General features: G+C 50.0%; 1 protein-coding gene across 2 annotated transcripts in view; it reads right to left on the reverse strand.

The window, feature by feature from the left end:
• The window catches only part of ARFGAP3 (ADP ribosylation factor GTPase activating protein 3), a 31,648-nt gene extending 10,432 nt beyond the window's left edge, over positions 1-21,216 (reverse strand). The window contains exons 1-9 of one of the 2 annotated variants that reach the window (XM_031938018.1): positions 21,050-21,216; positions 20,579-20,697; positions 14,322-14,394; positions 11,255-11,386; positions 8,149-8,232; positions 6,668-6,755; positions 3,508-3,567; positions 2,637-2,683; positions 2,244-2,377 (exon numbers count right to left, since the gene is read on the reverse strand). In XM_031938018.1, coding sequence (XP_031793878.1) covers positions 2,244-2,377; positions 2,637-2,683; positions 3,508-3,567; positions 6,668-6,755; positions 8,149-8,232; positions 11,255-11,386; positions 14,322-14,394; positions 20,579-20,697 — 737 coding nt within the window. In that variant the 5' untranslated portion in view covers positions 21,050-21,216. Of the gene's footprint in view, positions 1-2,243; positions 2,378-2,636; positions 2,684-3,507; positions 3,568-6,667; positions 6,756-8,148; positions 8,233-11,254; positions 11,387-14,321; positions 14,395-20,578; positions 20,698-21,049 lie in introns of those variants that run through there. The other variant, XM_031938017.1, reaches the window with a different exon arrangement.
• Positions 21,217-25,473: the final 4,257 nt, after the last annotated feature.

The following is a 25,473-nucleotide window of genomic DNA, read 5'->3' on the forward strand; positions in this document are numbered from 1 at the left end:
CAGCCTTCCCTCACTTCCTCACTATGTGAGACAATGGCATGAGAGCCCCTGTCCCTTCCTCTCGGGGGGCCCACGTTGCTAAGCCGGGCATTGGGTCTGCAGCTCTAGCTGAGGGCTCGGGGGCGACAAACCACCCGTGGAGCCCCCAGATCCTGACTATGAACCTCAGCAGATCCCAGGCTGTGTCCCATTCAACTTCTCTATCCACCCCAACATAAAGCCCGGGGTCCTGCTCACAGGGAGGGAGCTCACATATGCTTGCAGACCAAAGGGAAACTGTAAAAACCACAATTTCTCACCTAGCATGGGATTATAATTTTATGGCCACTTTGTGTGTTTGTTTTTAGTGGTGAAAATGGGTGGTCTACAAATAGAAACAGAGACTAGAAATCTAGGAAATGACCCTAACAGTAAACAGCCTTGCTATGTCCCTCACCATAATCCCCAGGAAAACCCTTAAAGCTTCTGAGGCTCCCTGGGCAGCTCAGCCTTCAAGCTCAGATCACCGCTCCTGGAGGGACGGGGGCACCGCCAACAGGGACGGCCTCTGGCGACATGTCTGCCAAGGAGAGTCTGGCTGTAGCTGAAGGCAGGAGCTGGACACTGAGGGGGAAGGGCCCCTCACAGGAACACGGATACTTTCTTCAGCATCCCTCCTCTCGTGGCAGCGACTACCTGTGTCCTCCTTTGTCCCCCACCCTGGCACACAGTAGGCACTTAATAAATGCTGGTTGACTCAACTTTCCCTTGGACCAGGGGTCCTGACCAGCCTGCACAGCAAAAGCTCTCTGGATTTAATCTCATTTTAGAGAAATGGGGACGAAGATAAGTTTAACAGATCAGCTAAACGAGGGACCGGGGCCTCCAGATCAGCAGCCTTCCTCCATTCTGCTCCCCAGAGCGCACTACAAAGGTAAATGACCCTGTGCGCCAGGGACCTCGCCCTAATGACGGGCCATATTCACAAAAGGATTCAGGCCCATTTACTGGTAACAGGAGAACAAGAACCTGATCCACAAACATCGATCACACCGTCAGAGCAGCACCGGGCCAGGCCTGTACTCAGTGCCCGGGATGTCCAGACAGACCTTCAGAACTGGCCCTTGGGGCACACTTTCCCCTGGGCCAGACCCAGCCCATCCACAAATAGACTCAGGGGAATTTGATGGGGGGACGCAAGAAGGGTTCAAGAAAGAAAAGGGGGAACTGGGAGGGAGAATATGGCAGCGAGGGATGTACAAGGCCTGGCGGGGGGAGACTCTGGAGAAGAGTGAGCCGGCCGGCCTGGCTGCCAAGTGGATCTTGAAAAGGGGAACGAGAGCAAGAGCACGACCTGGACCCAAAGGGAGGGAGGGACGCTGCAGGGAGCAGTTTGTGGGGGACCCCAGAAGGGGGCACCCCAGGAGTGGTTTGTATGCAGCATGTGAGCCTTTGATGACAGGGTTTCCAATGCCCTGGGTGAATGGCCAAGAGAGCCACCAACCCCTGTTCTTCCTCTGGCCTTTGCTGCAAGAGCAGCTGGAAAGTGGCCACAGGATATGGGCTCGAGGGACTCCCAGCCCCTAGCGGGCACAGAGGTAGCCGTCAGAATCTGAAATCCAACCCTCTGCTTGAAAACTGGATGGTCCCTTTGGTGCGAGGCTGGGAAGGGCGGCCTAGAAACTGTCCGACCAGACTCCCCGCTGTTGGCACCTCTGGTCCCCAGCCTGGATGTAAAGACCAGATGCACGGGGGTGGCTGCCGAGGCCCATGGGACCCTGCGTGGGTCTGTTTACGGTCAGTGACAGCCCTTGGGGAGGAAGGGACCAAGAGCAGTCCAATGTGAAGAAAGGAAGGAGCCTCGCTCCAAACTTTGGTCTTAAAAGCCCTCCAGATCTCCAGGACGAAGCTATTTTTATCCCCCATAATTAATAAAAGATGAGAATCAGGGCTCATTAAGACCAGCGCTTTCATTGCCACCTAGTGGGTACAAGCAAGAAAGGCAGCTTGATCATCTCGAGAGTGGAGGGAATAAGCACTGATTTGGCACCTACTATGTGCCAGGATCTAGATTAAGTGCTTTACAAGTGTTATCTCATCTGGGCCTCAAAATCATCCCTGAGAGATGGATGCTGTTTTACAACTGGAGAAGCTGAGGCAGGCTCCTGCACACTACCAGTATCAGGGATCAGTCCCCTTCCAACTCACTCGGGTAACAAAGCAGCTGCTGTAGCCCACCCCAGGGGACCCTCTCCCACACATACACGGACTCTTCTTTGGGGGCCTGGAGGTCCTCCTGCTCCTTCCTCTTCTCCACCGCCTGGGCCTGCTTCTCTATGTCACTGAAGCTTGAGCCGCTCACTTTCTGGGCTCCCAAACCCCCTTTCTTGCCTCCGAGCTGGAAGAGAAGACCCGGGATGAGCAGGGCAGAGGCTGGCATAAAGGCCTCCCCGCACACAGCCACCCAGCAGGCTCGGGGGCCGCGGCTACTCCGCACAAGCTCCTCGGGCCCACCTCACTCACAACCACACGTGGGAGCCCCGCTCTAGTACAGCCGCCGGGTCCAACTCACAGCAACACCAAACAAAAAGCCCCACTTCCTGAGGGGCAAAGGAACCTGGAAGGGTGGGGCCGGCTGCCGGGCTCCCGATACTCACCCCCTTTCTAGCCTGGGTCGGTTTCTTTTTTATGAGAGAGGAAACATCTGTAAAAAAAAAAAATTATTATGTCAGATAAATAGAAACAATATTGTCTGTGTGATTTGTTTGTCCATACAACACTCAATCTGAAGATTTAATTGTGTGTCAGAGTTAAAAAGATAATGCATGTTCTGAATTAACTCGCTACACATGGATGACCCAGGGCTAGCACCTAAGAGAATCTTTAAAACAGAATTTTCAGGTGCTTTCAGCCTGTCCCAGTTCATGGCTGAAAAATCAAGAGAATGTTGCCTTTTTGAGGACCCAAGAGTTGGAGTCATATGCAGGAAATGTCTGCACAGCTCCCAGCCATCACTGTTCACATGTCACTTGACAGAACGTCCAGAAAGAGTGAGTGGGTTGGAAAAGAAAGGGGACTTAGAACAGAAAATTTAAAAATACTAATAATCGTAAAAATAATGATTCCTTTAAAATATGTTAGAAAATCAATATGTAATTTCCTTCGCTTCAGTCATAATCTTATTTTTTTCTCAAAAGAGAATCTTTTTGTACATGTCTCCTGACTCTCAGCAAAGAAATGGTGGGCTATAGCTGGGGAATGAGGCGTATAATTTCAAAATGCTAAAGAGATGAAACATATATTTGAAATAAACTAACAATCAATTTAATTCAATTCCACAAATTTAAGGGCCTCCCATGTGTATGGTGATCAGAATACCATTTTACCTTCCAAATCACATGAATATAGCTATTTCTTTTTCCATAATCTACAACTAAGAGGGGCTTAGGCTTCTGAAAGCAAAGGAAGAGGAGAAGGAAGGGGAAGAGGGGGGGAAGAAGGAAAGGAAGGAGGCTGAAGGCAGATTACCCAATGAAGCTTTTGGTGACACACTCAGGCCTTCAACACTTGGTCCTTGCTCTGGTCTACCTGCACGTAAAAATAGAGAGATCAACCTAGAAAAGGATGCTCTTCAGGATATATTGTATATTCAGACAGTCCCAGCCTCTCATTCTTCCAGAGCCTTCTCCCCTGTTTATTTTTTAAGCTTTCTCACAATAGGAATCTTCATTGATTATAAAATATCACATGGGGAAACACATGGGCCCAGATGCCCCCTACCTTATACTCGGGTGATCTAAAAAATAATCTTGAGCTAGGTATCTAAAATGTGTGTGGACTGAAAAATCTGCAAATCCCCACAAACAGGAGATTCTAACATTATGATACATCAGTAGTGACTGGGGCTGCTTGTCAGTCAGTCCAACTTTTATTCCAGGCTTTTCCAGAGAAGAAAAACCTAAGGCAGGAGTTTTTAAATGAATGTTTGGGCTCATCTGGTCCTGGCGGGGCAAAGGAATAAGGCTGGAGCCTGTTGGGACAGGTAACCAACTCTGACCTCCTGAGAATTATGACCAGCAGTAAGGTTTTGTACCCAGAGCTCTGGGTCACTGAGTCCAGGGGATGCAGGAGCCTTGGACTACTAAGGCTCAAAATGGAGAGCAGGAGGGATGCCCAAGGCCAGTCTTTAACAGTCATCAACAGCTTCCTGAGGCCTCTAGGGACAGAGATCCTGGCCCCCGCTGGACAGCTCCCCATAGGAAATCGGCCCTCCTAGCTCAGCAGGCTGAGCAGGCCATGCTGCCAGACTAAATAAATTTGCTCACATCTTTCAACCCACTCCTTGAGGCCCTTCAGGGGGTTCCAAACATGGTCCAGACTGTCAATGTTCTTCCCAAAAGTCAGAGCTCAGACCTGACCACAAACCCTGCAGACATGGACTGACCAGCCAGAGGACAGGATGTCCAATCCCTATACAAATCCACAGAGAAAAAGGGCCTCAAATTCACTTCTAAGACTCAAATCAGCCTCAATTCCAAGGACTGAGATCTCATGAAAGTGATTAACCAGCACAATTCAAAATCATCTCCCCTTCTCTACAGTTTGAGCAGTCTGAAAAGGCTCTAAGAAAGGGGCCCTAGTCTTATATTTCTGTGTTGATCACAATAAAATTGTCCCAATTTCTGACCTGCAAGAGACCTTGGAGATCATCTAGTCTGACTCCTCTTGGAATGCAAATAAGGAAACTGAGGCCTGGAGCCACAAAACAAGTTTGACATCTGAGGGCGTCCCCTGTGCCCAGCTGCTTCCTTCACAAGCCTCACGGCTTCTAGCAGTGCCCAAGAGGCTTCTAATCAGCGTATCGTGACTTGTTGGTGACGCCTTCACTAAGGACAGGGCCTGAAGTCTAGAGACAAGCTTACAATCTTGGCAAGTATTGCTTTGGGAGACTGCCCTGGCAGATATTGCTCATGGGCCCAGGGAGGCCTGGCCTGGACCCAGCAGTCAGGAGCAGCCCTGAGGGAGGAAATGTTCCTCCACTTCCTCTGTGGGTGGGGGTGGCAATCTGAGCTATCCACACTCCAAGGGAATGAGGGTTTACAGTTCCTGCCTTCAAAGGGCTTACAGTCTAACATAGAAGGGGAGGGATGCCCACATTGCACTAATAAGTGTGCTCGCCTTCCTTCCTCTGCTCCGGTCCCATGGGCTCTGATCCCAAACTCCCCCTCCCATATGTCCCAGCATGCTCTCCCAGCCCGGCTTGTGTAGCTGCTCACGGGCAGCTCCTCTGCCCTTCCCTGCAGCTCCTGATATCTGGAAGTCAATGGGGACTTTCTTTTCTACCACTGACTTCTTCAGGAAATGTGCCCAAAAGCAGGTCCTCTGGGTCAAGGTGGATGGACAATTGTCCTTGCAGAATCTGAAACTGTTCTCCAGAAGAGTCCTCCTAATTCACAGCCCTGGTGCGCCCTTCTGGCTTCCATTCATTCTCCACTTGCCGGGGCAGACGTGAAACCTTGGAGCCTTTCGGATGTGTTCCTCGGTGTGACTTAGAACGTCACTTTCCATAGGTTTCAACAGCACCCAACTCTTTTTGAGACCTCTCTGCTTCGTATCTACTAGCGAATAGCTGTTGGTTCTCTACATTTTGTGTAATCGCCACATCTAACCACCTCAGCTCCTCCTGTGTCCTCCTTTTCTTAGTCTCCTTCACTGGCCCGCCCTCCATCCCTTACCCCAAGTACAGCTGAACCCCATGCTCACTCCCTGGTGATCTTATCCAGTCCCCATATTCTGTACACAGGATGGCCTCCACCTATGTATTCATCCCCAGGGTCTCTTTGGAACTCCAGTCCTATGATGTCAACTGCCCGCTGGACACCTGAAGGCCATCCTGGCACCTCAAATTCAACATGTCCCAAACAGAGTTTATTCTTTTCCCCCAAATGCTCACCCATCCTCACAGGTAACCAGCTATGTAACCTCATTATTCTCATCTCTTCCCTTTCTCTCACTCCCCATAAATAATCAATGACCAAATCTTGTCAATGCTCCCTTCTCGCCTCCCTCATTCATCCCCCTCTCGCCAGTCACACAGCCACCACCTTAGCTTGGGCCACCCGATGCCTCTAATCTCTATACTATGGTCACCCTTTGCCTTTGACAACCCAACCCACAAAATATAGCCAAAATCAGCATCCTAAAATACAAGTCTGGCCACATAACCTCCCTGCCCCAAAGCTGTCAGTCGGAGTCTCCACTGGCATGTGAGTTTTTCAGCCTGGCATTTGGGGCCCTTTTAGGCTGGACTTTCAGCTCCTTCAGGGCAGGCCGAGCCCACGTGGCATCCTGTAGTCCAGGAAACATCTTTATCCCTTTGCCAAACAAACCAAGAGCTCTGACTCAGACTCCCAAGCTCTTTCCTTACCAAAAAGGCTCAAGTATGAGAAATATACAGGGACACATAGTGCTTAGTGGCAGGAGAGTCTTACTCATCTAATCCACATTCTCAGTGACTTCTATGTAATTTTTTTTTTTTAAATAAAGCTACAAATGTTAAGCAGATGCATTTACAACACACTCGACCCGACAGGAAAGCCGCCAACTCTGAGTCACTTTAGGAAGGCATGAGCCCCTCCCAGATCGCCACTTGGTTCTAATTATAAAACAGAAGCGCCCAAGACTTTACCTTCATTACTCTCCAGCACGGCTCCAGAAGAACTCGATCTGAAAGAGATCGGCTCGGGCTGTGCCGCTGCCCACTCCGGGTCGCTAACCTGGAACAAGGAGGAAAGTCACTGATGAGCAAAATCCACAGCTCTCCAGCACCCACCCTGTGAAAAGACCCCGGCATGTCATCATGACGCATCCCTCTACAGTCCCGCACCAGTGACTGACCATGGTCTCCCCACTCCCCATAGGCTGGGAGCCCCATAACTCTTCTCGTGCTAACAGGGATCATGGTGGGTGAGACCCGTGAGCCACTCAGAGCCAACGCAGCTCAAAGGCTGGTCCAAGGGAGCAAGGATGATGTCCCGAGGGAAACCCTGGACTTTACAAAGGCCTGGCCTTCGCCACACCAAGGAGGCAGGGAGGCTGCCAGGTTTTATCTGACACCAACAGTACGATGGAGGGCCTGGAGGCGAGACCTTAGAAACCATCTCCCAGGCCACCAGAAAAAAAAGAGGCAAAGGGGATAGCCTGGAGGGGTCTGTCAGGTGATACATAACCAGAGAGCACAAGCCTCGACGACCGGTCTAAGTCAAAGGACCTCGAGCTGGAAGAATCGTACAAATCTCTAATCCAACTCCTCCATTTTACAGAGTAGGAAACTGAGGCCAGAGAGGAAGGAGTTCCCCTGCTCCTTCCACTACCCAGGGTTGTCTCCAGAGAATTTTTAGAAATGGCCACATGGGCTCTTTTCAACAGGGAGGTGAATCAGGCCAATCCAATGGTCTTGGGATGGAGAGAGCCACGTGCAACCAGACAGCCCAGACAGAGGGCTATGGAGACTGAGTATGGATCACAACATAATATTCTCCTCTTTTTTTGTTGTTTGCTTGAATTTTATTTTTTCTCATTTTTTTACTGTTTAAGCTGATTTTTCTTATACAGCATAATTGGGGAAATACGAAGAAACATTGCACATGTTTAACATATTGAATTACTTGCCATCTAGAGGAGGCAGTGGGGGGGAAGGGAGGGAAAAAATTTTGGAACACAAGGTTTTACAAGGGTGAATGTTGAAAACTATGCATGTGTTTTGAAAATAAAAACTTTTTTTTTAAGAAAATGAAATAATCTAAAAAATAAATAAAATGTCTGTGACATACTTGTCTCAACAGCTGATCTCCACATTTCTACAAATATTTATCAATTACCCTGCTAGTTAAAGGGTCCGCACCAAGCAAGGAAGAGCCTCATGGGTCCAGCTGTTAAAGTAGGTCTCACCCCCAAACGGACAAAGGAAAAGACCAGGCTCCTTCAGAACCAGCACAGCAGGTGATTCCACTAGAGGAGGATGGTTCGTTTTTTCCCTTATTCCCCAAACTCCAAGCTTAAAATAAGACTTTTATCATGCAAGGGAAAGGCCATTTGAAAAAACAAAACAAAACAAAACACCAAAACCCAAAAATGCTTGGACAGAACTAGGCGGAGTGCGTCACCTACCTTGGGAGAAGCATGGGAAGCAAAGAAGTCCTCCTCCTTCTGCTGTGGCGATGACGGAGGGACCACGCAGCTCTCCAGCCACAACTGTAAATATAATACATGGGCCATTAGTTCCCCAGAATTCTGGGGCCGAGAGGGCCTAGAGGGAGGCAGCTGGACCCAAAGCCCCATGATGGCGTTCTGGCCCACCTGGCCTCCCCAACCAGAGAACTCTCTTTTCCCAAAGCAGTGTCCTATGCTCAGGCTCAGTGGCTCCAGCCCGCTCCAAGAGTGACCTCTGATGTCCCAGGCTCACTCTTTCTGCCTCCCCCCAGCTCGAAGCTGGCTCTGTAGGGCCCTTCCAGCCTCTTCCTGCTGCAGACTCGGCAGCTCTGTTCATCCTGTTCATCACCAGTTCTCTCTGAAACTGGATATCCACAATTAACCCTCAGGGCAGACTCTGAGGCTTTGTGGGCCACCAAACCCATCAGGTCTCTTCTTTTGGGAACTGTGCCCTGCAGATCCCAAATGGTGCTTGTGGGGCCGACAGCTCTGAACAAGAGGAGCAGCCTTGGTCCTTCTCTCTACCCAATTCGTCCTGTTGAGTCTGGCAGCCATTCCAAGCTGTCCAAATTCAATCCACTCATGCCCATGAGGGCAAAGTTAGGCGGCTCGGGCAAAGACAAAAGCCAACCTCATCCTGCTCATGGGGAGCCAGTCATGTGATTATTTGCTTTTGTATTTATACTCCCATCCCCAACCCAGCGCTTATTCACAGGAAGCACTTCATGCGGGTTCTCTAGGTTATCCTGGAAGGACAGAAGATGCCTTGTACATCTGAGCAGATCTGGTGTCTGGATATGGATGTGAGAGTGAAAAAGAACGAAGGACCAAGGACGACAACAAGCTGAGGACCTGGGGGACCATTCAACAGAAACAGGCCAGTTTGGCCAAAAGGTGGGTTTGGAGAAAACAAGAAGCTCTATTTTGGTCCTTCTGAGTTCTAAATGTCTCCACAACATCTAAAATGTAGGGATGGAGAAAGCAGTCAGTGACATGGGCTGGGAATTCTGAAGAGAGTAGTCTTGGCCCAGAGATGTGGACTCTGAGAGAGAGAAAGGATGTCAAAAAGAAAAAGAAAGCCGGGAGGCTGGAACCCTGAGGGACATCCCCAGTTACAGGCACAACCTGGATGAAGATCCAGACAAAAAGACCATGCAGGACGGATCAGGCAGGAGGAGAGCCAGGAGAGCAGGGTCAAAAACCTGCCCAATGCTTGGGAGCCTCACACCCAAGTTAGCCCTCAGTTTTAGGCCATCCACAAAGCCACAGTTTAGAAACACAGCCTGAGGCCCAGTAACTTAATCTGAGGTTCAATTTCCTCTTTTGTACAATAGGAATAAAACTTGTGCTATCTTTATCACCCAGCTGGGAGGAAAATACACTGTGAACTATGAAATCTCATCTTATACTATAATGTTTATTATTTTAATTTGGTTTTTAGAGCACCTCAACTTCTCCCTCGATCTCTCCTCCCAAAGAACCATCTTACACAAGAGTATTTTTTTAAGAAAAGAGAAAAAAAAAAACAAATGAGCAAAACTGATCTGTGTATCCAAAAACAACGTGAAAGAATAGTTTGTAGGATTTTTGGCAATATTCCAAACCTAATAATCTCTCACTTCTAAAAATGGAGCAGCTTCAGATATTTTCTTATTCCTTCTCAGCAGCCACGGGGCCATATTCTGTTCTTGATAATTCTAGCTTGCTATCATTTTCATCTGCATTTTAACATTTTTGTGGCACTTCAAACTCAAACTCATCCTTTTCCCGATCTTTGTGAATGGTACTGCTATTCTCTGAATCGCCCAGAAAAGGCACCTGCCTCCCTCTCCCATTTATCTCATTACAAATCTCTCTGTCCCCATGACTACTTCCCTAGGTCAGGTCCAGGGCTGTCTTAGGAAAAACTCCACAGACTTGTGAGGTTTGGGGGCAGAAAGAAGAGCCATGGACGGGGAAGCTGCTGAGAAGCAGATTCTGTCTCTCCTCAAAGCTGATTAGATGGAGTAAGAACCAGAGACCCAGATAGCAAGTGACATGCCCAGAGCCAGCAGGGTAGGCGAAAGAGTTCTGGGCCCAACTGATGCCAACACCAGCTCATCTTCCATTGCCGCAGACTAGATGAAATCCTCCATCTGTGCGTCCAGTTTTTGTGGGTGAGCACAGAGCCTGGGGGGTCGGAGCCTGACAGTCAGGCCATGACTGGATTTGTTCTTACACACAAAACAGCTTCCTCCTGACCTCATACATCACGTCGGACAGCCCTTACCCCCACAAGCCCCAGGCTGTAGGAGTCTGGACGATTTGGCCAGAGATTCAACGATGCTCTATGCTGAACTTATTGCCTTCAAAGGAGTAGAAAAGTCAAGTCACTGAACACCTTTAGAAGACCAAAAGAGAAGGAAATGCAAGAGGCCCCGCCGGCAGAATGTAATACAGGCCTTTTACAAAAGCAAGGTGCCTGTAACCCAAACGTGGTTTCAGAGCAGGCTTCTCTGTGTATTCTTCCTTCTATCTGAAAGTGCTTAAATCTCTATGTATTAATTAGGTGTTCCTCCACTTCAGGGATGGGTTCAGGATCACAGTCTGCTGTGAGCTCCCTTCCTATGCACATCAGAAAAGGTGTAAAAGGGCCAGGGACAAGGCTGCATTGGGGATTGGGGAGCAGAGCCAGCTAGGAGCTGCAGCCCAGGCCAAATATGAATGAGACAGCTGGGCAGCAAGGTGGTGAGAGCTACCAGCAGCATCAGTCGTGGTGAGGCAGGAGAAGTGGCAGAGATCCCACAATACGAGGGGCAACATGCCAGTGCTGGGATCCAAAGGGCAGAAGAGACAAGCACAGGCTAAAGTCGGTTCCTGTCCAAGATGCCTCTCACCTGCTAACCAGGCCACTGGGCTTGGGAGGCCGGCCATTTGGGCTGAGCTCCCTGCCCCTTCTCAGTGAGCCCAACCTTGGAGGGCTGCCCCGGCACCGTGTCTTTGCCCATGTGAAAAGCAGTAGGGCTCAGGGATGTCCAACGGGAAGAAATGTTTATCTGAACTAGAAATCCTCCTCTATACTTACATCAGTGCCGTGCTTCCGGGCTGCTTGGGAAGCGAGAGATTTAATCTTCTCCCTATAAAGCTGAGCAGCGCGACTATTATACTTGGCATTGGTATCATTTGTTGTACAGCCATGTTGATGAAAGAAGGAAGACTGTAAAAAATACAGAATGAAATCAGTAACAGAAGGCGAGGCTTACACTGAAAAAAGAAGATAAAAAATATTTATTTTGCAACTCATTTATTGGGAGACCTGAGCAAAATAAATAAATAAATCTCAGTTTAAAAAAAGTAAACTTGGAATTCATTTACAACTGCAGAATTTAAGATATAGAAACGGTAAGAAATCAAGAATCCAGCTCCAGTACCCAAGCATATAGTACTTGAGTTCAAAAATGCAATCTCTGGTACTTAACAAAGGGCCCTGGCATTTTTACATAGCTTGTAAGGCTCGCAGCAGCAAGGTTACACAGTGGGGAAGCCAAGGGGCACAGCAGGTAAAGGACCCCAGATGGGCATGGAGCGGCCCCAAGCCAGAGGCCTGCTGCTTTGTTTTCTCAGCTCAGGAGAGCTACCTTTGGACTAGTAATGACAAAACAAAAATGACTAATAGGAAAGAGATAGTAAGAGGACACCTAATTGCCCTTGATCTGTCAACAAGCACTTATTCAGGGCCTATAATGTGCCAGGCACCCTGCTGGAAGCCAGGATTATAAGGAGCTCACAAGTTGCTGAGGCCATTTCAGGTCAGTAGGCCCAAATGAGCTACCTCCTCAAATCCTGAAAGAACTGACGGAAAGGTTTGGTAAACATGAAAGATCATGGAGAACAAGGAAGGGATAAAGAAGGGTCAAGTCCTAATTCTCAGAGAGAAGAGAATCACTCTAGGCTGGTGATCTTGACTTCAATTCTTGGCCAAACAGTATAACGTATTATTAAAAGATGGTAGGTGAACACTAAGAAAGGGAAGCAGCAGTCCCAAAGGAGCCAGGCTGGCTTCAGCAGAGCCGGTCACAGTATTATTAGCCTGAAAGTTCAGGCAAACACTGCACAGCGGCCTTAAATTTCATTAAAGTGTTTGATAAAGTAGTTTATGTGCTCTCTGTGGGTTAGATGTGAGCACAAGTAGATCCAGAACCAGTTAAAAGGCTAGATCCAGAGGAGTTCCTAATGTTTCAATGTCAGCTTAACAGAAGTGCCCCAGTGACCTGGGCTGGCCCATGTGTCATTATTTTTAATCACGTATAAGGCAGATAACAGAAAGGCGGGGAGGGAGAGCTGACAGTCCAACTCCAAAGAGATGTTGACAGGCCGTAAGATTGGGCCCCATCAGACAGTGACGTATTGGAACTGCACAGCCAAGGGCCCTTCCCCCTCTAACGCTGGTGCAGCCCAGCTGAGAGTTAGGAGATGGAGATGCAGTTTGAATGGTACAGGTGATGGTGGGCAAGCCACGGTATCTCTCTGGGTCTCAGCTTCTCTGACTGTAACAACTTCCAAGTCCCTGTCTAGCCCTTGTTTGATAAGCTGTGGCTGGCCACCTCTGGAAGCAGAAGCCAAGCCACTGGAATGATTATAGAGTTTGAGCTGAAGGGACCCTGGAGGGCAGCTAATCCAGCTCCCTCATTCTACAGAAGGCCCAGGTTGGTGCAGGGACTGCCAAGGCCACACGGGCAGAAGGCATCAGAGGAGGACCTGAGCCCTGGGGTTGGAACCTTCCCATAGTGGCCGGAAGCTCATGGGCAGCTCACAAGCTCTGTGCGCCCACATACTGGGTGCAGCCAAAGCCAGGGAGGTGCGAGCAAAGCAGCCTTCAGGCACATCCTCCCACTGTTTGGGCTGGGTTAGGTCTCAAGTCCCGTAGCTGGAATCTTGGCTTCTTACCATTTCTATACCTTCATTTCTGCCAGAACTCGAAGCAAAGTGTACTCAAGTGAAGATAAAGATGAACGTACATCTAATTAACTGTCACCTATCAGGAACATCTACAGATCTGCCCAACTTTTGGATTCTCCTCAGAAATGGGGCAGCCGGGTGACTCCGGATCTTTCAGGGAGGGCTCTGTGACCCCAGTCAGTTCGGAGTACCCAAAGGCCTAGCCCTCAACCCAGAGAGGGAAGGGCTAATAAACTGTTAACTATAAACATCTCAATTCCAGCCGCCTTTCTTCATGCAGAGGTTCAGCTTCCAAGTCAGAGCCTATACAAAGCAGAAACCTGCGTGTGCATGTAGAGCTTGCAAGCGTGTGCATGTTTGCACGCACACGTGCACGGGTACATGGAAAGGCCAGCGATGAGTCCTGATGAGACATCAGTCCCCAGTCCGAAGCTCTTGCCACTTTCCTTTAGCAGGCCACCTTCCAAAAACAGATTTTCCCCATCTGGGATGCTGCATTCCATCTAAAAGGGGCCGTGCAGTTCCAATAGCCTCGAGATGGAAAATAGCATCCACATGCACAGAGAACAGAGGCTGGTTAGGGATCAAAGCAGAGTATTTTCACCTTTTTGTTTGTTTTTTTTTTTCGTAGTTTTTTTTTTTTTCCTTTTGATCTGATCTTTCTTGCACAAGAGATAAATATAGAAATATGTTTAAAAGAATTACACATATTTAACCTATATCATCAGATTACTTGCTATCTGGGGGAGAAGCTAAGGGAGGGAGGGAGAAAATTTTGGAACACAAGGTCTTACAAAAACAAATGTTCAAAGCTATTTAGAAAAATGTGCTACTGAAAATAAATAAATAAATAAACAGGCAAACAAAAGATTTTTAAAAAGGAAAAGGGCGGGGGGAGTGAAGAAAGTGGCTAAGCCTCTTTGGAGACTTCAGATATGGCTATGATGTGGAAGTCTTTCCTCTCCTTGGATTTGACCCTTGAACTACCTCCTCTGTCTGAAGGTGCAGCACAAATTACATTCCATTTTCAGTCTCCCTTTCCTGGAATTCTTCAAGCCAAGTGTACTCTTAGAGATGAGTGTGGCCACTCTTGGACGTCTGCCATGTACAGTACTAAAATGACAACCTAGTTATCAGACAGTCATAAAAGCAGGGGGCTGGCCACCCCCCTTCCAGTTCCGAGATACACTTACAGCATTGGAATTCCCTCCAACTTGCATGCATCTCAGCTGGAACCAAGACCAGTTAGAGTCCAACTCGGTAGACCTAAGTGAAGAGAATATTTGTAGCTTTAACATAGTTTTTCAGCACAACTTCAAGTGTGTGTGTGTATGGGGAAGGTAACCTGGAAGCTTCAGAACTCTGTGCAACCCCAAGGCTTTGGCCTTAGGATCCACTTCCACTTCAGACATGGTTGTGGAGCAGAGAAAATAAAGGATGCAGGCCCAGTCCCAATTGAATGGGCTCCTAGTCCTCACCCATGCTCAAGGGAAAGGCAAGGCAAGACAAGCAGAGAGCTTCCTCCGGGCAGCAGAAAAGAGCTGAAGGGCAGGCAGAGAGGGCAGCTGGGAAAACTGGCTCATCTTCTGCATGCAGCTGAACCCCCACCCATCTCATGTTCCCATAGCCAGCTCTCAACCAGCAGGAGGAAATCCCTGCCCGCCTCCCTCCAGGTAGGTGCCCCTCAGTGACAACAGACAGGCGGAGCCACTCAGCTTCTCCTGGGAGCACAGCCTCTACCTACCACCCCCACCCAAGGGGGGAATTGGGAGTGAAAGCTCCCTCCAAACAATGGTAAGCCAGATCAAGAGTCCCAGGCTGCCAGCCAGCCAGCACTATGTACCAGACCATCAGAGAAACCTCAGACCCTAATCTCCAAACCATTAGGAGGTTTACTAAATAAAAATTGGATAAGGTATGAGAAAAATGTGAGCAGTCTCTTAATTTTTCATGTACCAAAAGTTGCCTGAGCACCTCCTATGCCCATCATTAGGGGATTATTCAAGACAGTATCACAGCCTAGCCCTAAATAAGAGAGAAAACTTCCCTCCGCCATTTTGCCCATAAAGAGAAGGGCCAGAGAATATTAGAGAGAGCTAACCAAGAGGAAGGAAAGACTGCCAAGGGCAGTGCCTGTCAATCCTGCTCCTTTTGAAATCTTTTGGCCCCAGCAGGGCCTGGGAGAGCTCGGGCCCAGAGAGAATTCTGACAGCCCCAACGTCAGTGACAAGGAAACCAAAGGCTGTGTAAGCAAAGTCACCACTCATCCCCAGCACAAGGAAGCAGAGACAAATGTCTTCTGATTGGCGGATTTCTCGCCATCTTTGGATTCCAGGGGGTAGATGGCATCAGAGGGTCCCTTCTCCTATTTGTTCCAGAGTTTAGCACAGGGCCAGGAACATAGTAAACTTTCACGTTTATTGACTGACTTTAAGGGAGCTTTCTTTAGCCTTATTCCACTCAACCCCAAATGTTTCAGCAACTCTTAAAGAAAAATGGAAATAAAGGCAAAATATCAATAAAGTATTTCCTAACATAAGCATCAAGGTATACCTTGATGCTATACAGATGTTACCTCAAATGCAAAAGAGCAACAATTAGCAGACGACCTTGTGCCTAACTTCAAGTAGAGTAGCTAGCCTTCAAAGAGTGCTCTGGACCCTCTCACGCCAAGGCCTAGAGAACCCAAGGTCCTCAAAAGTTGGCCCCTCCTGCAACCTTTGCTGTCTCATCACCCACTCCCTCCTCAAGTCCTGGCAGGGTAGCTTCCTTCCCATCCCAGTCCCCTCTGCTGAAACCAAGGGTATCAATCATCTTGGAGTAGAAATCCAATGGCCTTTTAACGTCTTCCTTCTCCTTCTTTCTCTGCAGCTTTGATAAGGGGGACCACTTCAGAGACAGGATGGGCAGCTGGGTAGTGCAGTGGATAGAGCAGCAGGCCTGGAGGCAGGAAGACTCACTTTCCTGAGTTCAATCTGGCTGCAGAGGCTTACTGACTGTGTGACCCTGGACAAGTCACTTCACCCCGTCTGCCTCAGTTACCTCATATGGAAAATGATTTGGAGAAGGAAATGGCAAACCCAGTATCTCTGCCAAGAAAATACACAATGGGGTCACTAAGAGAGGGATACGACTGAGAAGAATCGAACAACAAAGATGTAAAAGCTTTCATTTTAATGGATTAGTAACCTTCAGCTTGAGAAAATCGATCCGAGCAGACTGTTTATATATGTGATTGGCTCCCAAACATTTTCCATTAGGTAAAAGAATATACCAAGAAGACTCTCGATAATTCTGATTGTTTTAGGAACCTGAGAAACCTGTTATTGTGCCAGAGAAAACAAAAGATGACAGTCCTAAGTGAGATATTCTAAATTGAATCCTGGAGGAACTGGAGGGCATAACTGAAAGAAGGAAAACAAAGTACTATCTCTCCTTCAGGTCTATTTCCAAATGCCTCGATACCTGAGCTTGGAATATGATCTAAATGGTCTATAAAATCTCAAGTTGGGTTGAGCTCTCGGATATGGAGTGGCTTTAACTAGTTCTTTTTATTTTTTTAATGTCTCCTTTCTTGCAAGGCAATTGGAGTTAAGTGACTTGGCTAGGATCACAGAGCTAGTAAGTATTAAGTGGCTGAAGCTGGATTTGAACTCAGGTCCTTCTGATGATCTATCCACTTGCTGACCCTGACTTTAATTAGCTGCAAAGAAACTTTTAAATTTGATTTTTTTTTCCCTTTTGAGATCTCTCAGATAATATCAAGAGAGAAAAGGACTTATTTTTACAACGTTGGGACCTCAAAGATTTTTTTAAGACTCTTCCTCTAGATTATAAACAGCATTATCTGCAATGGCAAGGGTTCCAGCAAAGAGAGAAAAATCTAATTTTATGTGGAAGTGAAAATTTTTCAAGTCTGCAGATACCTGGTGAGGACCCCGCCTAAGTGCAAAACTCAGAAAGCCTATAAAGGGTTAAAGGGGACTGTACCATTATTAAGGGGCAGGTCCATTCAAAGCCCCCACAACTGTGAATCATACCACACTTGAAGGAATTGCCAATCAGCCTTTACTGACGCAGATGTTGCTTATGAACTGGGAATGAAATAAACAGGAGGCAGGAGGAAAGAGGAGGGAAGTCAGAGAAGGCAACAGCCTCTCAGTCTCCTGGTATTGTTATCATCCTCTCACACGAAGGGAGCTGTTCTGCTGGTCAGAATTAGATCCCCAGCAGCCATTGGCAGATGGCTCCCATAACACCCAGCAACCACTAGCAGATTGCTCCTGTAACAGATACTTAAGAAGCAGCTTAATTTAATGGGTTCCCTAAGGGCAACTCTGTCAGAATCCCATTGGCTTTCTCCCATGAAGGAAGGCCTTCCTGGAAGGCCAACAAGCTGAGATTGTAAAAGATTCCTAAATTTCACCAAGTCTTAAAAGGAACAGGCCTAAGCCATAGGACCTCAGAAACCTCCACAAGTGGCTTGGAACTTGGAAAGTCAATCTACTGGAACAAGCACCTCTGTGAAATATGCAGCAACAGAGGCAGGAAGCCCATTCCGGGTCCTATTGTCTACAGACACTCAATTTTAACATATTTAACATGATGGGACCGCCTGCCCTCTAGGGGAGAGGGTGGCGGGAAGGAGGGGAAAATTTGGAACACAAGGTTTTGCAAGGGTCAATGTTGAAAAATTACCCACGCATATGTTTTGTAAATAAAAAGCTATAGTAAAATTAAAAAAAATAAAAAACGGACATTCAATTCAAGATGTTGCCTCAGAGCCACGTGAATCTGAGCGGGAGTGGACCAAGCTGGAAGATTTGTGGAACACGGCGCAGGTCAGACCCCAATGACCCCACATTTCCGTGGGAAAATGTTCCCAGAGAGATGGCTTCAGGCAGTGGATGGTTAACCCAAAACAATAGGTAAGGAAGTCAGCTGAAAGGTCATTACGATACTTCCCTGTACTTTGTCCTTTTTTGTCTGTCATATTATAGTTATTGTGTTTGCTGTTTGTTGTAAAGCCCTGACCCAAAAGTACCTTCATGTTAGCTTTGGAACACAAACGAGCAGTTGACATTCAGGCTTTCTCCCTTAGTTCCTGGTAAATTGTTCCACAGATCTCCTCTGTGTCTCCCTAAGAGCCTTCCCCGCTGGTCAGGCTTCTCAGTGATGGGGTTCTAAGAAATTTTAAAGCCTTTCCCAGAGGCCCTGCTCCGACACCATGCGACGGCCGGAGGTGGAGCCCGCTGGCTAAGGCTGAGAGGGATCTGGCAGCGACCACAGGGTTGGAAAGGGCAGCGACCACAGGGTTGGAAAGGATTTGCACTGACCCAAAGATGCAACAGAAAGCGATGGAAGGCGCTGGAGCATGGATGGCCAAGCTCTGCTTTAGGAAGGTTGTTCCGACAGCTGAGTGGAGGCTGAATCACAGGAGCAGATCTGGAAGCCCTGGGGTGGCCGTGCTCTCCCTGGCAATCTTAGCACACAGACTCGCCGAGCCACGATCATGCAAGTGGTTAATGGCAGAGACCTGGGGTGAACAGCTGCCCTTTACCGAGCCTCACAGAGAGAAGGACCTCATTTAACTGGTGAACATGGGCTGTGAGGAGGAGCAGAAAGGGCCATAGTGAAGGGCCCAGGTGCCCCAGAGACACTGAATTCCCCAATAGTGCCCAAGCCAGATTAAAGGGTGACTGGGAAAAATTTAACAAAATGAAAGTGCAAAAGAACATTTAAAAGCCCACCACCAAAGACCCTGTTTGCAACTTTGCAAACACCAGCCCAACTCCCTGCCCCCCAACTAACTGTGCTCTCCCTCCACCTCAACATACCCTGATCCTGCCTACAAATGGAGGGACTGGGGCTGTGCCTCTGGCCTAAGGAGCAGGGAAAGAAGGAGGGAGAAAAGCAAAGATGGCAGGTCTTTGATGGGAGAGAAATAAGAGAGACCGGCCAGCAGGTCCCAGGGCGCTGCGCTGATCAGCAGAGGGCAGAGCCCCTTACCCCTCACCCACCCCAGCCTCGGCTCCCTGCCCTGGGCCCTGGTGTAAAGCTCTATGTATCACGAAGTTCCCAGAAAAAGGAAGAGAAAAGGGCGATCCCTGACCCGGGCCATATGCGGGGGCTGCATCTAGAAAATGCACAGTCTAATCAGACTGTTGTAGACATTAGGAACCTCTTTTGGGGAAGAGAGATGCAGGAAAATGATGATGCAGCTGAAACTGGGCTCAGACCCTCCCCAAACTGCGAGGAGAACAGGAAGTGCAGAGGGCGCAGGGCCCAGCCCCAGACCCTCCCAGGTGAGCAGCCCTCTGCAGGAGGGGAGGGGGAAAGGGAAGAGGCTGCCAACCCTCCCTGCCCTCGGTTTCTTCAGGGATCCTGGGAGAAGGCGGCGGGAGGACACAGAAGGACACACCCCGAGGAGCCTCCCCTCTCCCCTAGGTGTCCTGTTCTCGGCCCAGAGGGCAGCGAGGGAGAGCCACCCACGGCCCAGTGGGCACCTGCCCTCCAGGGGCACTGGCATGGGCTGGGGGCACTCGCTTCACTGGTCTGTGCCATGGGGGGGCTGACGTCCCTCTGAGCGTGGACATCCTGAGAGTATGAGAGGTGGCAGAGGGTGTGCCCAGGAGGGCAGGGGCAGTGGTGAGGAATGCAGCTGCAGGCTTCAGGGTGCCCAACCACAGCATAGGGAAGTGGGTTCAAATGAAGCCAGAGGCCATCCCCACAGGCTGGGCCATGCAGCCTGCTGTCCTTGGGGCCCTGGAAGGAGGAGGCCCTTCCGGTACCCCCAGCACAGGTTTGAAGGGAGGCTCCCATGGTGCACAGGGGCCCCTTTGCCCCCAGCACTTGTGCAGGGCCTCCCCTGGGCACAGGACCTGTCCCACCAAGCTCAGTACCCCAGAGCTCAAGGCCAGGGAGTTTGAGAAGCCATTCCATGCAAAGGGAAGAAACTGGAGGCCTGGAGAGGGACACCCCTTGGGCGGCCGGGTTGGGTGGGCTCGACTTCTCGCCGTCACTCCCAGAGCCTGCTTTGGTAAAACAGACAAGCTGGCTCTGACAGGGGTTGAGGACTGGTCTCCATGCCTCTGAAGGGGCCCCTGCTCCCATTTTCACTGACCACGGATCCTCACACATGGCCAACAATCCTGCCACCAAAATTCTTGGCCCGTCGGGTGACTGGACATCAAGGACGCCCAGGATTTTGTCAGTGGAAATGCCCCAAGTCCCAGACTGGTGGCCCAAGTGTCACCGTCGGGCGTGGGGGCCCCCAATCTGAGGGCAGGGGCTGTAGCCTCGGCACGGAGCGCAGGACTCGGCCCAAAGGGAGCATGTCCTAAACCACCCCCATCCAAGCCCCTGGGGGGCCCTTTTTCACCTCTATCCCACCCAGGGCCGGTCCAGAACCAAACAGCCAAGTGGGACAAAGAAGGCAAAGGTCACTTACCGGATGAAACTCAGGTGAACCCCAAGGGAGCGGTGAGTGCCGGAGCAGTCAATGCAGAGGAAGACCCCGTACGTGATGCTGGCCCAGCTGGGGTTTTTGGCACCACAGTCAAAGCACATCTGGAAGAAAAGCAGCCTCCCTTAATTGCAATGAACAAGCCATGCTCCAATACCCAGCCTTGATTCAGTTGCCAGCCCAAGGGCCGAGCTCCCATCATGGAGAGGGCTCAGGCAAAGTGGAGGTTGGCGGGTGCAAAGGTGAGGTGGGCTGGGGGCTGAACCCCAGCGGGACCCTGGGAAGGAGAGCCTACTTTTCTGAACTTCAGCCTTTTCCTGGGGGAGGAGGGGGTCTCTGCCCTCCCTGGCCCCTAAGGAAAGGGCTCTGCAGACCTGAGCCTGACGCCCCGGGGGTCAGAGGGGCCGGCCGAGGCTTCTAGCAGCTGATGTCCCCCCTCCCGGCCTGGGCACCCACTTCCTGCCAGTGCCGCCCCCAGGTTTGTTCCTGCTGCCTGGGGGACCCCCAAGTGAGGGCTCCTGGTTCCTGGAAGTGACAGTGAGAGCCCTGCCTCCCTCCACCCCTTTCACTCCGGGAGGTCAAGTGAGTCAGCCAGGATGAGGAGGTACGGAAAGAATGGGATCTGCCTCACACTCTCAGGATGTGACTCCCTGCCCAAGACCGCCTCCCAGCCTCCCTTGTTCTCCAGAGAACAGACATTTCCAGCCTTTTGGCCGTCTGTGACCCTCCCTCACTCCCGGGCCCCCTTAGCTGCCCCCCATCAGACTCAGCCCATGTGGCAGCTTCAGTGCTCCCGATCCCCACTTCTGATCGTGTGCCTGTCACAGCACAGTGGCTCCCTGCCCCCCCAAGCGTGCGCTGCCACAGTCCCATTGCTTTAAGGCCCCTTTCTGGGTGAGCTCACAACACCAGCAGCGCAGCCCCGACTAGTTCATACACAAATGCCGGCCAGGGAGGAGAGGCTCAGAAGTTGGCCGGAAGGTCTCCTGACACGGCAAAACCAAGGGAGACCCCGACGCTGGAGCCGCTTGGGGAAAAGGGCCCTGCTTTTTCCTAGGCCTTTCTAACATTGCCAAAACCTCCGGAGCCTCCCAACCCAGAGGGACGCCTCGGCCCTTCCCCCAGCAGGGCCTGCGCCACGCCTTGTCCCGGCACCACCATCCAGTTTGGGGCTCCCCAAGGTCTCCAAGACCCAGAGGGGCGCGGGGGCCCTCCCTCAGCTGTGCACCCGGATGTCTGCTCCCTCCCCAGCGGGTCCAAGCTGAAAGCTGCTAATCGTCCTCTGGTGCAGGGTGGCCAGGAGGGCGGGTCACCTGACCTCAAGCCTCTTCTCCGAGTGACCGGCCCATGAGGTCACTGGCCACAAAGGTGAATGCCCAGGTCACAAGGGAGAGGTGGAGGCAGCCCCTCCCTGGGCTTGGGCTGGGATCCCGCCCTCCAAGCCCCCGGGGAGACCCTCAGAGGCTCTTTACTAGCCGGGCCACATTCTGGGTGCCCTCAGGCTGCCCGGACTCCATGCCCGCAGCTCCCCGGCAGCGCTAAAATCCAGGCGCTTCTCTTGGGGCTTTAGGGCAGCACAGCAGGGAAACAAGGCGCTCACTAGTTGGAAATCCATGGGGTTCCAAATCTTAGGAACAAGCTCCTCCCTTTCAAACCAGTTTGCTTGGCAAAGGTGAGTTGGAAGCAGGGCCCTGTCTGGTCTGGGGAGGGACATGAGAAAGCAGGGCTTGCCTCGGTCTCCTCAGCCGGGGGAGCAGGCGACAGAGAAGCCCCATTCTGGCCCAAGGCGGCCAGGCGATGCTTGGGGAGCAGCGGGCCCTTCAGGGAGGTCCCTTCCACTGGGACCCAGAGATGCTGGGAAATAGTCCCTGAGCATCTGCATACAAACAGAGACAAAACACACATAAAGTCCCTGCTGGGCCCACTGTGCCCCACACCTGCTCTGCTTCATACTTTCAGTTATTCAGCTCAATGAATTTTCAACTGACTAAACAGCTGGGGGAAGAAGCCAATGGAGAGAGCCCCAGACCTGGGTCTGAAGAGATGGGTTCAAATCCTGCCTCAGACACGAATCATTCACCCTTTCTGGGATTTGGTTTCCTCAACTGGAAACAGGGGCTAAACACCTTTCACTCAGGGTTAATGTAAGGAACAAATGAGCTGAATATGTAAATCTTTGCGAACCTCGAAGCCCTATGGAAGTGCTAGTCATTCTGATTATTCAGACTTGCTGAGCACCCAACACATGAAAGGCAAATGTGGTTCCTGAAGCCCCAACCGGACCCCAAGCTCTTAGGGGAGCCTCTGAGGCAGGAATTTGGAAGGGACTTGGACAGACTTTGTGAGATGGTGCACAACAGAAAGGTTCGGGGGTCCATGGGGTTGGGAAGTCAGTGCCCTCAAACCTCACTTAGCAGCTGTGCTAAGTAAGTCACCTCGGTCCTGGAAGCTTCAGTCTGCCCATCTCTAAAATGGGTCAGCAATAAACCATCACCTCCAACATTCCCGGGGCTGGTATAAGGAAAGGAACCGTCCCAGCACCCCAGCAACATCAGCGACTGACCTCACCTCAGCCCACGCTAAGGTTCTCCAATGATCAAGCAGGATTCTGGTTTGGGCTGCTCAGAGATTAGCGAGGGGTTGCTTGCCATTTCTTTTTACTCAGAAAGGCTGACCACAACCCGGTCTCTGAGAGTTCTTCACTGAACCAGGAAACTGCAGAGCAGAGTATCCAAGCCAACAAAACTGATCCAGAGTAAACACTCACTGCCCACAGAAGAGGAAGGAAAATGGACACCATGTCTTCAAGGCAAGCCCTGCCCCCCTCACCCTCCCCTGTTCCTGAAGCCCCTTCCAAAAAGGCAAACTCAAACCACAGGCACCCCATTTTCCTGTAACGTTAAATCAACTTGCCATCTCGTCTTCGGATGAACTAGAATCAGCCCAACCCAAAAAGAGATGCTTACAATCGATCATTAGAGAACAGAGAGCAGGCAGGGCCCCGAGAAGCCATCCAGTCCAGTACTCATTTTACATAGGTGGAAAGGGAAGGAGACCCCCATAACTGACAGTAAACAACTGCATCCTCCTAGGATGCAGTCCACCTCCTTTTTCACATGTCACCCAGACCCCCACTATCAGTTTCCTCATCTGTAAAAGGGGTACTCCTATTCACACAGGTTTCCTGTGATTCCTGTACTTTCCCAAACTGGAGATACTGCAGAAGCTTTCCCTGGCTCAGAGAACTTGCCTGGCTCCCCCAAGCAAGTATCTTTTCTCCCTGGATGCTCTCAGAAGCCTCCAGCTGGTTCTTGCCTCAGTCCCCTTTGTTTCCACTCATCACTGTGAACTGTACAGCCCTGGCCAATCCAAAAGACTGCTAGCCCCCTATGGTGAGGTCTTTGGAACCGCAGCAGGTGCTCAATAAACATCTCTGGGGCCCACATCTTGTGGCAGCCCTTTTTGTAGTGGCAAGGAGCCGGAAACTGAGGGAGTGCTCATCAGCTGGGGAATGGCTGTTATGGTGTATGAATATTATTGTTCTATAAGAAACAACCAGCAGCATGATTTCAGAGAGACTGAGAGACCTACAGGAACTGATGCTGAGTGAAATAAGCAGGACCAGGAGGTCATTGTACACGGCAACAAGAAGACTATGCAATTATCAATTCTGATGGACTTGATTCTTTTCAACAGCAAGGGGATTAAGCCAGTTCCCATGGTCTTGTGATGAAGAGAACCATCTGCCCCCAGAGAGAGCTCTGTGGGAACTGAGTGTGGATCACAACCTAGTATTTTCACCTTTTCGTTGTTTGTTTACTCGGTTTTTCTTCTTTCTCATTTTCCCCCTTTTGATCTGATTTTTCTTGTGCAGCATGATAAATATGGAAATATGTATAGAAGAATTGCACATGTTTAACCTCTACTATATTACTTGCTGTCTAGGGAAGGGAGGGAGAAAAAAAATCTGGAACACGAGGCTTTGCAAGGGTGAATGGGAAAAGTATCCTTACGTGTATTTTTTTTAAAAAGCTATTATTATTAAAAAGAAAAAATAAATATCTCTTGAATTTAAGTAGCACCTTTTTCCCCCCTAGGACAAAAATCTTAATTCTTCCTTTAAGAATTTTTAACCAAGGGGCAGCTAGGTGGTGCAGTGGATAGAGAATCAGCCCTGAAGTCAGGACGACTTGAATTCAAATTTGACCTCAGACACTCAACATTTCCTAGCTGTGGACCCTGGGCAAGCTACTTAACCCTCAGGGGGAAAAAAAAAAAAAAAAGAATTTCTAACCAAAATTAATTGTCTTCTCTTCTAATGCAGAACTTTACTAGGAGTACATAACTGATAAAAACTTGCCATAACCAGCCTCTCAGGGCAGCAGGTGCTCATAGGTGGGCTTTTCAAGCTCTACACAACCCCCACCAAAACATGGCTGGGTAAGTATTTTGCACGCCTGGGACTTACGGGTGACCTTCCTACATTCCAGCGCTCCTCCCTGCCCCCTCCCCAGTTGGCTGTAAAAGCCCAGAGGGCAAGGACCCCAGCAATGGACAGGAAGGGAACAGGTGCCGGCTGCTGCCCGAACAGGGAGTCCAGCTGTCCACGTCCCTACCGTCAGGGCGGTGTGGGTACACACAGACACACATATGCAAATACTGGTCTGTATCTGAGCCGGACAAAAATCTCATTTCACACGCTAGGCCCCGATGTCAGCCTCCTCTCGCTCTCTTGTAACCAGACTTTTGCAAGTAGATAATGAACCTTAAAACCAAAAATGCCCGAAGCGTTACCTGGGAGGGGATCACCCCTTCTCCATCTCCCTCTCTCCCCCAGCGGCACCCAATAACATCCCTTTCAGCTGAGCCTGGTCAGGCTG

This window comes from Sarcophilus harrisii, chromosome 5 (assembly GCF_902635505.1).
Source record: "Sarcophilus harrisii chromosome 5, mSarHar1.11, whole genome shotgun sequence".
Lineage (NCBI taxonomy): Eukaryota > Metazoa > Chordata > Mammalia > Dasyuromorphia > Dasyuridae > Sarcophilus > Sarcophilus harrisii.